Genomic DNA, 15,000 nt, shown 5'->3' with positions numbered 1-15,000 from the left:
CAATGGCAGTTTATTTTGTGAACATGATAGACCTACAGCTCTCATCAATGGCCATTTGAATTCACTTCAGAGCAATCCACTACTGCCAGACCAGAAGGTGAATACCCAGCAATTACTAATAAGCTTTATTACAGCAAGTTGGAAGGTTCAACCTCTTAACCTAGCAAGAGAGTTTTCTGGGGTGGTTGTATTTTTGTGTGCCCTTTTAAAGAAATGTAGGTTACTAGTTGTACATAGAGTGTTCAGAAGTAGGATAGCTGATTAAATTGTGAATCCTTTGTAGTTTAAAAAAAAATACATCCTGACTTGGTTATATCTGTAGCTTCACTCAACATTGAACGTAAGATTATCACATGCAAAAGCAAACAAAATGTAAAGCTTCCATATAACTGGTTATTTATTCCATTTGACAATTTTGAAATTCAGAAACGTGATGTGATAGGTTATCGTGGGAGGAAAATTAGAACATTTATGGTAGGCAAAGAGAATAAAGATCTTTGTCATGAAAGAATGATTTCTGCATTAGGAATAGCAATCCGGACACCTGCCTTTCCAAACCCAATTTACGATTCATTTACTTCTGGAAGAGTAATTTTACAAAACATTCTATAATTCCATGGGAGGGCATTTTTGTTCTTTGGTGGTACCATAACATTTGAATAAGTTATGACATTTAAAACCAAGTTCTTGTTTTTGCTAACCTGCTTAGTGCCATTAATAGTGCCATTAAAGATTATGTATCTTGATTCTTAATCCACAACTTGAAAGTCCTTGTACCAGAATTAAAAATTAGGAAATTATACAAATATACAAGTCATGTAGTATTAGAAGATATTCCAGAGGGAAAAATTGGTGATCAACAGTTGTCCAGCACCCCCAGTACTGGATAGTTTCAGATCTATTTTAATCTCCTTAATAAGTCCTATAGCTATGCAAGTGAGTGCATTTTGATAACTGCTGTGCCTAATTTGTAACAATTACTGTCAACCTTCAGTTAAGAGACTGTTCATTCCACACTGGCCCAGAAAAGAGTGAAATGTGTGACTCGTGTGCATAATTTTATTCACATCATATTTCATACTGATTATGTATTGATGACATTGATTCATTTACTCTTTACAGCGCCACTTGCATGGATATTAAATCTTATTGACCACAGATGAATTTTAATTTCAGATTGGTGATAGATTTTTCCATCAGCTCTGATAGTATGTTTGACTTTTTCATCATTAACCCAGGCAATCACACAGCACTGAGTTATTGCATTGAAACAAAAAGTGCACACTTCACTTGGTAATTCTTTATGGATTTACAATAGGAACTTCATTAATGTCTGTAGTAAGGATCACCAAAAAAAAAAAAAAACAACATTTATCTGCAAATAGGAATTTAGCAAGCTTCAAAAATCTCGGGGAAAATAATAGACTTCTTTGTCTTCTATAATGCATTTTCTTAGTGCGGTGGTAGAGGTGGGTGGATGACAAATATTTGAAAACTTTTAACCATTAAAATTATGCTGCCATATTTTGATGCAGCATATTTGATTTCATATTTGATGAAAAGGTTCCCTTGCTCAAGTTTATGAGGTAATTTTAACTGTATGTTCCATTTCTTAGTGTTAATTACATGAAATTATGTGCACTTTTATTTAATTTATTAATATGGGAAGCTACATAGAATAACCATTTTAAGAATAAAAGTCAAACTCTTTAATTGCAAACTAACCAGTCACTGCTGATGAGGCATTTCAAGCTTCTTTAAGGAATGCCTAGACATATAAATGCTTAAAGGTTTTTATGATTTGGATTCTAATGAAGTGAATCTACAGGGCAGAGTTGAGAACAATGAATGAGTAACATAAATATTTTGAGGTACCTATTCAAAATAGAGGCAAAGCTGTTTGTAGTTACTAGCAAAAAAGAAAAAATATGCTAGGAATAAAATGGTAGACCTGTCCGCTCCTGATGTCAAAGCTTAATTTTTCCCCGAGTTAGAGCTTCACTTTGTTGCTGGTTTTATACCATTTCTTTCTCTGACTTAGCAAAGTACTATACAAAAAAATGATTGTTGCAGTTCACCAGCATGCATGGTGAGAATGAAAGGATGTAGAAATGAGATGGAAAATGTTGCTAGATTGTGAAGCACTGAATACAGGCAATAGCAATGTTAGGTAGGGACTAAGTATAAAGCACACCTGAGAAATATGAGCAGGCTTTCATACCATCTTTTACAGTATAAGATGGCGTAAATTTAGAGGTGTTAGGGAGGAGAACTGCAGAAAAACCAGGTTTACCTGTTGATGAGATTACATATATTGTGCCTTTCATTGAAATCTGTTTTCTACACCTTTTCCAGGATGGCAGTGGTAGGGTATTCATTTTGGAACACTAAATATATTTTAGGCAATGAATAAGAACCTATTAGTATATATTTTCTTAATGTTGGAGGACAAAAAAGAGACAGGTGGCCTTCAAAAATTAATAGCTCTTAAAAGGCACAAGGAAATACAATTTAAGGATATGTTCTTGTCAGACCTTGGTGAGAAGCTGTGTTTTGGGGGTGCTGTTAATTAAGAACATTTCCCCGTTGGCATAAGTGTCTCACATTTTTGCCCTTGGTGCTCAGCTCACCATGAGCACGGTCAATTCACAAGGTAGTTTTTATAAATAAAGGTTTTGGGCAAACTGAACATGGTCCAGAGAGATACTAATGAGAGGGCAAGGGGGAAGAGTTAATGAAAACACACTTCCTGATGGAACATAAACTGCTTTTTGGAACTGGAGAGGCTTTAAAATTATTTTCCCAAAACCCTGTGGCGTTTCTTTTCTGGAGGCGATGAGATGGGGAGAAATGACAAATGGCTTTGTTTTATTATTTTCTCTTCTCTTGTTCTCCATATTTTTGGTAGGGAAAATTGGACATTTATTTTGGCCGTTTTCCTTCTATTCGCAGAATCAATTACATTTTTGGTGTATTATGCGTGGTAAATACACTCAAGCATCCTCTGGCTTAAAAGCAATGAGTTGATTATTCGAACATCCCTTCTTTAAAGGCAGTTAATTGCATGGAAAATATAGGCCCCCATTGTCTGGTCCCTTTAAACTTTTATTCGGAGATTTGTTCCCAGGGTCTGGGCTGTGTAGTGGTTGTTCTGCATCACTGGCTGTTGTATATTCCAAGAAAAATAATTTTAAGCTTTTAAATCATACAGTGATTGAAGTCTTGCATTTCAGATGGACTGAAATCTCAGGCCACTAGTTTTCAAGGATCTACAAGATTTTGTAACCTATATCACTTAAAGGAGGCTTGGCTAGCTTCGGGAGAATACTGCCTTCTAGAGGGTTATGTGAATCAGGAATTATGGCTAATTTTTTCTTTTGTAGATTGCTGCCTGTTCTGGAATTTTTTTCTTCCATTCAAAAGTGTGATGGTACCATCTAGAATTATCTGTGCTTTTCAGTGGAACAGAGTTAGATCACATCTCTTTAGTTGGAGGAAAATTTAGTGAGTGTTCTAGTTGACATGTCACTTCGCAGTTCCCCCATAGTTACATAATTGGTGTTGTGTGTGTCCATCGTAGAGGACATTTGATGCTCATTTATTAAATATGCTTGCTGGCTGCTGCCGCATCTTTGTTCTGGACAGACAAATTACCTTTCTCACACTGAGCTTCCACTCTGGGGAATTAAGCCTCCACCACTTTAATTAGCTTAGAAGTGGGGGGTTGCAGTTCCTAATAGACTACAGGCTTTTTGTAAGTTAGGGAAAGAGTGAAATGAGAACTTCTAGGAAGCTCAAAATGTCATTTAAAAACCATAAAAACCTAATATATATTATTTCATTTTGGTAATTGCAAACAGATTGTATTTGACAAGTGTGTGTATTTCCATTTCTGACTTAGACATTGAAGCTACCCTTGCATTGAACTATGTTCTTTTTTCTATCACAAGTCATTAACACATTACATGTATTGATTCACATATTTGTGTAACTATTAAGTGACATAGCAGATAGGAAATAGTGAAAAATATGTGAATATTTGTACATAGAAATTTTCATACAGACACACATACACCTATAGGTAATACCAAATGGGTGAATATTTTTCACATAGGGATATCAGAATAATAATGATAACTGCCATTATTCGTTGAGGTTTTATTAAGGGCCAAGCACTGTTGAAAGTGCTCCCGTATGTATTATGTAATTATCATAACAGCGTCATTATCCCTTCTTTAAAGATGAGGAAACTGAGACACAAGCAGTTTAAGCAACATTCCTAGAGGTTACACGGTTGAGTTTATTAACCCCAAACTTCCTGGGTAGGAACTTGTCTTGGAATGTCCCCGCTATTTAAAAAATTCAAGATCCCACTGCTGGGCAAGATGTTACATTCGTTTTGGAAAGACACTTTCTCTTAACAGAGTTAAGCAATTAATTGTAGTACTTTACACCAGAAACTTTCTGAGTGTCCATTTTCTGTCTCATTTTCTTTGCTGGTAAAACTGCAGAAAATGTTATGCTTTAGTTCTTCACTGCCAGAGTAAGTAGCATAGAAAGCCTCTATCAAGTCACAGTTGGAAAGTAATCTAATACAAGAAGATTAGCGAATGTGGGGAAGACAAAAGCAGTCATATTTGAGTTTAATATCTCTCAAATTTAGCATTTTAGCTAAGATGCCCGTTTTTATTTCTTGCAGGTCTGCTAAAAGGTCAGAGTAATGCAGAATGCGTGCCTTCATCTCAGATTTGTTCATCACAGGTGGATCCCATGTGTCTTCAGTAGACAAGTCACCTTTGTAGCTAGCACCAGTGCCAGCTCCATGCCATTGCACCTTCTTTAGTCTTGATTGCCCTTCCCGCATTTATTGGTGTATTAAAATGACTGAATATGAACATTAAGGACTCCATGAACCTGGGCTAATGGGAGACTGTAGAGAAAATGAAAAAAGATCCACCAGAGGACATCTTGTGGGGCGGGGGGAGGGAGCTGGGGGGGAGGGAAATGACTAATGAAGCTAATTAAAAGAAGCATTCAAATCTGCTTTCTACCCTCATTAACAATTAGCAGGGCACTGGCCAGAGTTTGTACCCTGTGTTTTACCTTAACAACATTCTATTTGCTCTTTGTATATTTAAGTGTTGTAAGGAAACGTGTTTCAATCAAAACTGAACATGAGATAAAGGAAAGAGATGTGGCTTTTGTGATACTCTATCACAAACACTTATTGTATCTCTGTAAAATACAATGTATGTATGCATGTAAGTGTTTTGTCCTAATGTTGCTACTCCCATGGCAAAGAAAAAAAAAGAATGAAAAAAAGAAAAAAAAATTGGATAAAAAAAATCAGGCTCATAGCAGCTACTGTGTAGAAAATTCCCCCACTTCTAATTTGCTGAATGAAGAAAAAAAAAAATCTTTTATTTGTGATATTTTCAGAGACATTTGCTCTAGTATGGTGTATTTAAATAATAAAAACTTAAAAGAAAAAATATTTAATGGTGTTTGGGTTTAAACACTGCTTTTTCTTTTCTGTATTTTGGAAACATTCAGTTTTTATTGTTGAATAACAAGCTCACTTTAAATTTGAAGGAGTTGAGGGAGGTGGTATATTTATTTAGCTCTGGACCAGTAAGATATTCTTCAAATTACTTAACCACGCCATCCATTATTGGCAGGGGTACAAAGCAAAGTTTCTAACAGAGCCCTTTCTATAAGTCAAGAATATTCTGTTAACAGCATTTCGTTACACTTCTAGATCACAGTAAGTCTTTTGTGTTTATATATAAATACTTGAGTATCCACTATTTTGTTTATTCTTTTTCTCAATAGCAAAGCCTTGGGTATTGATGAAAAGTATGTAAAAAAAAAATATATATATATATATATGACACAACCATCCTGCTCTCTTACCAAGTTTATAGCTTTTGAAGGAAGTCACAATTTCTAAGTCATAACTGTACATATTTTGAAACTCACCTAGTTGTAGGGACCCAGAGTTCTTTTATAGTGATCTTTGATGGGTGAAGTAGCTGTTTCCTGGTGACCTTTAGGCTCGTGTGGTCGACTATAAGATATGTTTATTTTGTTTTGCTCCTAGACTTCTTTACTGACTCTGCCTTTCTGTATGTATTTTGGGGGAAGATTCTGACTTCATTTAGTCTTAGTCTTGAGATACTGAGTTGCTGGTTGCAGGCAGCAGAATGTCCACGACAGCGCCTGTACTGCCCGCAGAGCTGCCCTCCGGAAAGCATGTGGGTATAACACAGCTAGTGTTAGAAGGAGGAAAACCAAATAGGCCTGCAGGCTGAGGTTGTACTGCCAGCTTCCTTAGATGTGAGCAAATTTCAACTATAACTTCCATCACAGACTAATAAAACCAGGTGTGTGAACACTAGTATTTAAAATTTTCTTTTTTAAGATGGCATTTATTTTGTTCCAGAAAAGCGCCTGGTGTAGACCCTCCCTCTGAGAATAGCCATGGAGCCATGTAGAGAGGTCTAGCCCAGCACATCTCAACTACCAGTCAGCTTCCCTTTGAGAAATGTGCTCACTTCCTGTTTTCAGAGATTCCAGGGCAGGGGGGAAAAAAATCAGTTGCTTGAACCTCAAACCTGGAGGAGATTGTAAAGGCAGAGTTGAAGTGAATAGTTTTGTTAGAACCTTATAAAAACAAAATGCAAGGAAATAATATGAAGAAATCACATATATATCTGTTTGAATTAGATGTCTCTCTGAATTAGATCCTTGGGGAATTTCTTCAAGCTAGTTCTGGTTCTTACATTTGTTTTTGTTTTTGTTTTTTTCCTTTAAGAAACTTTCTCAAGGAAGTTAGACTGGGATGGTAAAGGGGGAAATATGCTAATGAGATTGCAGGCATTTTCTATATTCTTTTTGGCATGAGCACTCATGTCCCTGATAGTGTAGAAATTCAAAGGAGGTGGTTAATAATTTTAGTAAATAATATATTGTGGCATTTAGTGATGTGGAGGGCTAAGGTCATTACAGACTTTAAATAAACTATTATATGGCTGGTTCCTCAAGCACTGCTGCGTATTTAATAATGAGCTTCTAAAAGCATTTCTTAAGTTGCAGACCTATAAGATTACAAATGTCACTCATGTTAGTATAATCCACATGCAAGTGATGAAGCCTTCTCTTTGATGTGCTAAATTGGAGAAGGACTAATGGAGCTATGAATATACAATAGAACATATTTAAGTAGTAGTCTTGCTTTAGGTAAAACACTTTCTTGAAACCAGAGGCATTTCAAACAATAAAACCCGGCTCTAATGGGGATGCTCTGTGTGGATGGAAGGCTACTAAAAACACTCAGGTTTATTCAGATGTGAGCAGCGATTGTGTGCAGTTCCTCCCCCAACCTCAACATTGCTTAGGAAAAAAAAAAAAAAAGTCTATGAGTTTATTCTACCTTTCATCCATTGCATTTGTAATGTTACTAGTTAGCGAGATGGACACTTCTTTTGAAAGGATTTACTTAATATTAAGCATGTCATAGAGCAAGATGGCCCCCAGTCCCTACAAGCAAGTGCAATTAAAAATAAAAGCAAATGTTACTTAGCCCTGCTGAACCAATAAAAAAAATTATGTTTATGATACATTTAAATGTCTCAATCATGCAAATTGTCACTCTTGCTAATGAAACAATTTTGTAAAAAGATTGTCCTCTAAAAGGGTTTAATGTTTTTTACCTATCTGTCTAGTTAGATTTACACATCCCGCAAGGAAGGGGAGCCTGAAGCTTTTCCAAACCAAATTGTCACTAGAAACTATTTTCAGCTCTTTCATGATTTATTAGGAAATAGTTTAACCTGGACTGTAGTGTCTTATAAAATACAAAATGAGAAAACTGTCACACCAAAATGAAGTTGTGAAATTGTCATCCTCTTAACATTAGCTGTGTTTAAATTCTTTTGCCCTTATTAACAGATATTTGAAACAACTGAGCATCTAAAATGAAGCCCTTAAAGGGCTTCAAATGTCAATATAGTAAGATTCTAATGTGTACTACTATTTATATAAAATATTTCTTAGGGCCCATAAATCATATAACAGTGAACCCAAGATCTACATATGGAGTCTAGTGAAGAGTTTCTGTGTAGCCTAATTGTATTTAAATTAAGGAAATCAAAAAATCCTTTCACCCTTCACCCCAAAGACCCCTTCACCCTTCACCAGGGAGTTCTGTCCTGGGTGCTGTCCCACCTATGACTCCTTTAAGAGGCCATTGGAAAAAGGCCATTTACAAGTTAATGTTACTTGTAGCTTTGTTACTAAGACTCACCTATTGTTAGTCCGGCCAAGTCACAGAAATGCTTATTGCAGTTAAATAGCAATTTGTTTCCATGAAACTGCAATTAAAGTATTACTGAGCAGCCATTTTAGATTGGCAGTGCTCTGAACGCATGTTAAACAGCCAGCTACTCCCACTTGCAGAGTCTGAGATCTGACTAGCAGCAAAGTGTAACACATTCACCGATGCTGGGTACCTAGTTAAAGAGGCATTTGTAGCCCTCTGCTCCCATAGTGAACATGCTGAGAGCAATGACAAGTGGGGGCTGATTTTTGGAAGGTGAACTTGCAACTTACCTCAAGTGAATACTGTTTTCAGTTGTACAAGAAGTGCTTTATGCTAGTAGATACGTGCATGTTTCCTAGAGGGAATATTTTCAAGTTCAGATTGATTCTGCTGAGAATGGACGGCAACTCGGAGGCCTCAAGCCAATAATGTACTACAGGCCCTGACATGTTACAGCTGTGTAAACAGGGCCATTCTATTTCCTAAATCACAACTAATAAAGCAGAGGATGAAAATCAATTGATTCTGTTATAAGTTCTTTGAATGACACTGGAAAGTTGTTTAATGACTCCCTGTTAGAATGGACAAGCCTGAGTAGAGTCACCAAAGTACCGATTTTAATTGTCTCTCTCTCCCCTCAGAACCAGGGCAGGACAGCCTTTCCTAGGTATTGACATCATCACCACCAGATCAAAACCTGCTGGGAGAGGAAGGACCTGAACTGAGTTCTTCCAGTAGATCTGACATTCAGAATTTGTTGAGTGAGAAAGGTGAAGTGCAAAGGTTGCATTGAAAATGTGAAACATTGATGCAAGATCCTGAGAGAGAAAAAAGATTTCAGAGGTGGTGTTTTAAAATGCAATTAGCACTGAATTCTAACCAGTTGGAAACAATCATTAGCTCATGAGAACAGGAGGCATCTCACCTTCCTTCACTCTAGAAGAACCCCCCATCTTGAACTAAGAGATTCACATCCCCAACCTCCTCAAAGACAATTTTTATATTTGTATGCTTTCACCTGTTGTTTGAGCTGCAAGTTTTGTCTTAAGAGTTTCTTCCTAAATTAATTTTTCATTTTTGGTGAATTGAATGTTTTTAGGAACTGTAAAGAGAATCTGAGGACAAATAGGATTTACAAATGAAGATTAATTATGAAACCTGGAAAGGAAATTGATTTCTTGGGTTGTTACTGTACCTTTTTCTTTACTTAAATAAGGTTTCGTAGGAATAGGTGTGTCTTAAATTCTATTTCTCTGAGGCCTCTGATTCAGTTTCTGTCATCAATCATGGGACTTAAACTTGCCATAAACCTTACATCTTTAAATACAATGTTTAATATAATAACTTTATCTTGGAGTTGCATAAAGCTTTGTAAATGTATTTATACATTTACGTTTACAATGAACAAGTACTTACACATGCAATATCATTAGGTCCTCATAATCCTTTGAATTATTATTCCCTCAGTTTTACAGATGAGGTAACTAAAGTTCAGGGAGATTACTTATTAAGCAGGGCTAAGAGAAAGGTCGAGGTTAGTGGGCACTTATTTTGGGTGTAGAATTTAAGGAGGTGTCAAAAAATCAGTAATTAAGATAATCTTTTAATGCAGCATTTTAAAATCAATGCAAAAAACATGATGAACAAAATGTCACAATTTTAAGTAGAGGTGGGGTCAATATTACTTACTTTGTTTTTGCCGCAGCCTCCAACGTGTTGGGTGTTGTTATTAAGGCCCAGGGTCCCAGAATTGCTATTGAATGCTGGCATTTAGGACATTTTGGTAAAATTACCTGCACTGATGATGTGCTTTATCCTGTTAGCTATAACTAGTTTCTTTCCTCTTAAAAAAACATTGCATTTTGTCTTTATCCAACCTGAAATGCCAACTTATTTAGATTGCCCACATTTCAGCCTTGCTCTAAGAGATATTTCTTTTGAATTTTGAGAAATCTCAACTCCTTCATGATGAATATTTAGGTATAATTGATAATAACTCTGCCCACAAATTGTTGTTGCTGAGGAACAAGAACAAGACTGTCATAATCATATTAGTTCAGAAAGAAAAATGGATCAAAATACTCCATACAAAGTAGTAAAGGATGTGTTTAGAATCTTTGAATGAGCTGTGGCTTGAGCCACGTAAAAGACCTTACAATAAATTAGATTATATAAAAGTAATTTGTACTTGTATAAGTAGAAAAGAAGTAATACACATGAACAGTTTTAGGAAAAGTTTTTACATATTCTAGTGTGATGTAAAAAGTAGACATACCTCAAAGGAACTGATGTTTATATTGTTTTAGGATGGGAAAGCACTGAGACATTCAAAGAGAACAAATTATACCTTTACTTGTACACTAACAATTCTCAGATTATTTTAAAATTTTGTTGGCTGTACTTTCTATTTTCCCATTAATTGCTAGGGTTTAAAAAGATACAAAAAATTGTACTTTTTAAAATAAGTTACTTGAACAAGTAACATATTAAATCCAAGCTGCCTTTATTACAAAGGGAAAAATGGTTAAAAATATCTACTCCAATTTAATGAAACATTCTTTAATGTTGATATAAAATGGTGAAGCAAAAAGCAAAAAAGACTTATTTTTGTGTGTGTTTTTGCACAGACTGTTGACTGCAGTGGATTTCGGTGCCAAAGTACCAATTCTTAAAGCCCATAATTTCTATATGTTATTTCATGGGGTATCTCGCAACCCAATGGCCCTTTGCATGCTATCTTTTAGTCTTATTCTACTATGTGCAAAATGAGACTGAAGCTAGCCAGTATGTGTTTTTTTTAGTCCAAAGACTAAATTACCCTTCTCATTGGTTATGGATGGATATACATATATCCACCTTAGATTATAAGGACCTGGAAAAATATGTATAGATCAACACACCTATAGATTCAAACTACAGAATATCAATAGAAAAGGGCAAGATGCTTTGTAGATATGTGTACATTATGGCCTAAGGTCATAAATTTAGTAAGTGAAGTCTGATGACAACACTGAGGAGTAGGCAAGATTTGCACCAGGTATGGAGGCTGCAGGACCTGTATACTCAATTACTTGGTTATACTACTCTATAGTATAACCAAAAACCATGATACATTCCAGTTTTTCAATAAATGCCATCTGTACCCAGAGCTGAATAGCCAGTACAAACCATACCCTGAATAATATTTACCAGTGGTGTTTCTTTTTTTTGGCAGTGGGTGGGAGTGGATGTTTATGAAATTGATAATAGATGAAATATTTTCTCTTAGAATTCTAGGCTATGAGGAAATTTCTGTCGTGATAAAAAGGAGGGTAGGGAGAATGGAAGGAACAATTTTCTAGATAAATAGCTCTGCGAGGGAGTTTAAGGGGCTGGGGTCTCTCACTGCAGTTCGGGAAGAAGGATGTACAGGCTCCACAAACACCCCTGCCGCACATCTCATTTCAATGGTTTTGTTTGTCTTATTTCACGACTGTCAACAAGACCCTCTGCCCTAACCACCCGCACAGGTGCTTTTGCTGTGTGTGGTAAAACTCAAGCTATGCTTTTGTGTACTTCAAGCTCCTGTAAGGCTGTGACATCAGGAGGTCTCAGACATTAGCAGAGTTGGCAGTTTTTGAAAGTTGATGTGATACAGCATTTGGTGACACTTCACAGGTGTGTCAGGGAGAGCTAAGGCGGAATGAAAATTGCAATAGAAAAAAAGCAGACTCCAATGCTCTTGATGAAGTTTGAGGTACCACTGTGGAAAAAAAGGCCTCTGGTTCATTAAAGCTACAGCCTCTGGAAATCGAATCCTTTCTTTCTCTGAGAGTAGAGGGAGGCAGTAGGAGTCAGAAGAAATGGAGGGGGCAGGTTTGAGTTTTCTGATTTGTTACTGAGTGAATCAGGAAGATAAACAGGCTTGATTTTCAAAAGACGGGCAATCCTAAATGGATTTCTGACACTGAGGTCTAGCTAGGCCTTTCTTTCTTCATGGGAATGGATATGATTCACGAAACTCCATCAACCACCTCATGCTGTAAGCAATTTTTTTTAACCCTCTTTAAGTAGTAAAACATGTTTTAACGTTTTAAAAAAGAGGGAAAGAGAATTCAGGCTGGCTTTGGAGTTCTTGAAAACCAGACAGTCTTTGCTGTGGGTGAAGTAAAGGTGTAGCTGTAATATTTTTCTCCCTAAGTTGTGTTCTATATTTTTTAGCCTGGAATTTGATTTCTAGTGGCCTAGCAAAGCATTCTGCCTCTGGAATCCCCTTGTTTTGCATGCAGATGGCATGTTAATGAACTCTCTACTGTGCATTTTATCCCACTCTGGACACATTTGTGACATTATTTTTCAAAACTAAATGAGGTTAGGCAGTTGGTTGATTGGGCCTGATGAGAATTGGGTGACTAAGTTGAAAACATTCTCAAAACAGTACCCACTTACCCAGGGTTGCTGCTAGATGTTCTATGAAACAATCCTTCCCCCAAAACAGGTAGTTGGATTTCCTTGCGTACATAGAGACTTGTAGAACTGTGTGCTTTCCAGAAGGTGTGTGATCAATTTCATTCTAACACTAGGTAATTCTGGGCTGTCTTTTTGATTTCTTGAGTATCTGTGGGCATCTTGTGCATCTTTTTTTAAACTTAGGTTTCTACACCATCATCCCGACTAAGGGAGATCGTCAGTACTCGTTGTCTTGCGGGGAGTGTTATGACAATAAATGATGGACTATTTACCTCGTATTTTGTGCTTTGTGCCTTTTAGGAGGAAGGCGCTTGTGCCTCCCCACTCTCTCCTCTTATTTTAAAGCATGTAATAAAGCACATATTGCACTGTAGTGAAATAAGCACTAAACTGGGAGTCAGGAGACACTTGAAATTTAATTCTAGTCCTGAAAGGAAGTCAAATGGCAACTATGATTAAATTTGCCTTTCTAATCAAATATTAGCCATGGGCTAGTCATTTAATCTCACTACCTCATCTTGCCCATCTGTTAAATAGGAATTTACTGGCAACAGCTATATTTGCCAGTGCATTTGACATATCACTAAAGGTAAAAGGGCTTTATATTCTGAGGATGACACTATTTTGGACTGTAAATACTGAAACACTGGAAAATATAATAAATTCTCCGACTTAAGTGTTAATTATAAGGTCTTCAACTTACTTCAAACATTATTGTAACCAACTCTTGGCCTGTCTTCTCTAAGGGAGGAGAGTGATGATATAGATTAATCCAAAATAATGGATTACACTCAGATTATTTTTGGTTTAGAATGTATTGTGTGTGTTTTTAAGCAAGGTAATAATGCCTTTGTTAGGCAAATGTTATTCAAAATTTACAGTTTCATAAACTCAGACCAAATAGTTGGTAGAAGGTAGCTCAAGAAAGAAATGAACATTTCTTAAACAATTATGTGGCCCAGGCATCTCTTTCATGTGTTATCCCCAGCATACAACTTTGAGGAAGATGTTACTATTCCTACATTTGCATTTGAGGAAGCAGGAACTTAGGTTAAAAAACCCTTGCTCAGAGTCACACTGCTAGAGTTGGCTGAACAGAGATGAATCTGACCCCAGAGCCTTATCAACAGGTTCCCATGGTCACCTATAAAGAAAAGCATATTAGGATTAAAACTTTGCCATACCGGTCTCCATCAGTTAATAGAGTTGATGCTATACATTTAAAACCATAGCAAACTAGTGAATATTAAAAATGTCTGATTGCCTTGGGAAGGAGACTTTGATCCAGCTATCATTGTTTACATGTGAAAATATTAATAGTTGTAGTGCCTTTTTGATGACACACTTTCCTTCAAAAGGATAATGACACATTTCCCATTTGATAGCTATTTGGGAAAGGAGAAGAAATTATCATTTGTTGTTTATCTAGTAATTCAATTAGAGCTAACAATTATTGAGCTCAGCACTTTGTATGCAATCACTCGTTTAATTCTCATAAAACCTATAAAGTGGGTTTTATGGATCCATTTTACACATATGGAAACTGAGACTTACAAAGGTTGGGTAACTTGCCCCATATGTTCAGTACATGGTAGAGCTGATGCTTAAATCTAGGTCAGTATGAACAATGCTGTTATGTGTCAGGTACTGTACCTCATTTAACTTTTGTGACAGCCCCTCAAGTAAGGTGTCGTCACTGCCACTTAACAGGTAAGGAAATGGAGGTTCTGCATGTTTGCATAATGTTCTAAGGCCACATAGATTTGCCCCACTTGGAAGCCCATGCGCGAACCAGAACTGTGTCACCTGTGCAGTGTGTAGCTCAACTCTGTCGAACTTCTGTTTGGTTATAGAATAAACTGGGAGGAAATGTCTAAAACTTGGACCATTTGTGTCTTCAATCTTAGAGATCTTTAGAAGCACTTTTTTTTCCCTATCACCATCTAGAGATTTATCAAATCTCATTAGCTACTGTTAAAATAATGCAAGTGGAGCTCTGGGTTGGTTAGCATATTTTTTCTTTACATTTTCTAAAAATGGCCCCAATTGTGAGTCACTCTCATTTATCAAAGGAACTTCACTATATCTGTAGCATTTATTTTTTCCATTTTCTATGAGACAAACCTTTGGCTGGAGCATATTTTAATTCTAGTTGACCCACTTTACTCCATGTTGCTTTGGACAAGTAGAAGTCTCTTCTGAATTTGCTTATGGGCTTTGCAGGCAGGCAA

The 15,000-nt window shown here is 36.5% G+C and overlaps 1 protein-coding gene and 1 long non-coding RNA gene across 6 annotated transcripts in view; one reads left to right on the top strand and one right to left on the bottom strand.

Moving 5' to 3' along the window:
- Positions 1–8,839, top strand: part of LMO4 (LIM domain only 4) — a 20,060-nt gene extending 11,221 nt beyond the window's left edge. For 3 of the 5 annotated variants that reach the window (XM_011982085.1, XM_011982087.1, XM_011982086.1), the window contains exon 4: positions 1–702. This exon is cut by the window's left edge and continues 59 nt beyond it. In XM_011982085.1, the coding sequence (XP_011837475.1) occupies positions 1–265 (265 nt within the window). In that variant the 3' untranslated portion in view covers positions 266–702. Of the gene's footprint in view, positions 703–4,699 lie in introns of those variants that run through there. The other 2 variants (XM_011982088.1, XM_011982089.1) reach the window with 1 other exon arrangement.
- Positions 8,840–13,568: 4,729 nt separating this feature from the next.
- The window catches only part of LOC105541176, a 19,275-nt gene continuing 17,843 nt past the window's right edge, over positions 13,569–15,000 (bottom strand). The window contains exons 3-4 of the long non-coding RNA XR_001006306.1: positions 14,894–15,000; positions 13,569–13,913 (exon numbers count right to left, since the gene is read on the bottom strand). The exon at positions 14,894–15,000 is cut by the window's right edge and continues 242 nt beyond it. This is a non-coding gene — a long non-coding RNA (uncharacterized LOC105541176). The remainder of the gene's footprint in view (positions 13,914–14,893) is intronic.

The sequence above is a fragment of the Mandrillus leucophaeus genome, unplaced genomic scaffold (assembly GCF_000951045.1).
Source record: "Mandrillus leucophaeus isolate KB7577 unplaced genomic scaffold, Mleu.le_1.0 Scaffold235, whole genome shotgun sequence".
NCBI lineage: Eukaryota > Metazoa > Chordata > Mammalia > Primates > Cercopithecidae > Mandrillus > Mandrillus leucophaeus.
The sequence above is the reverse complement of the archived record's forward strand: the minus strand, read 5'-3'. Positions and strand labels throughout refer to the sequence as shown.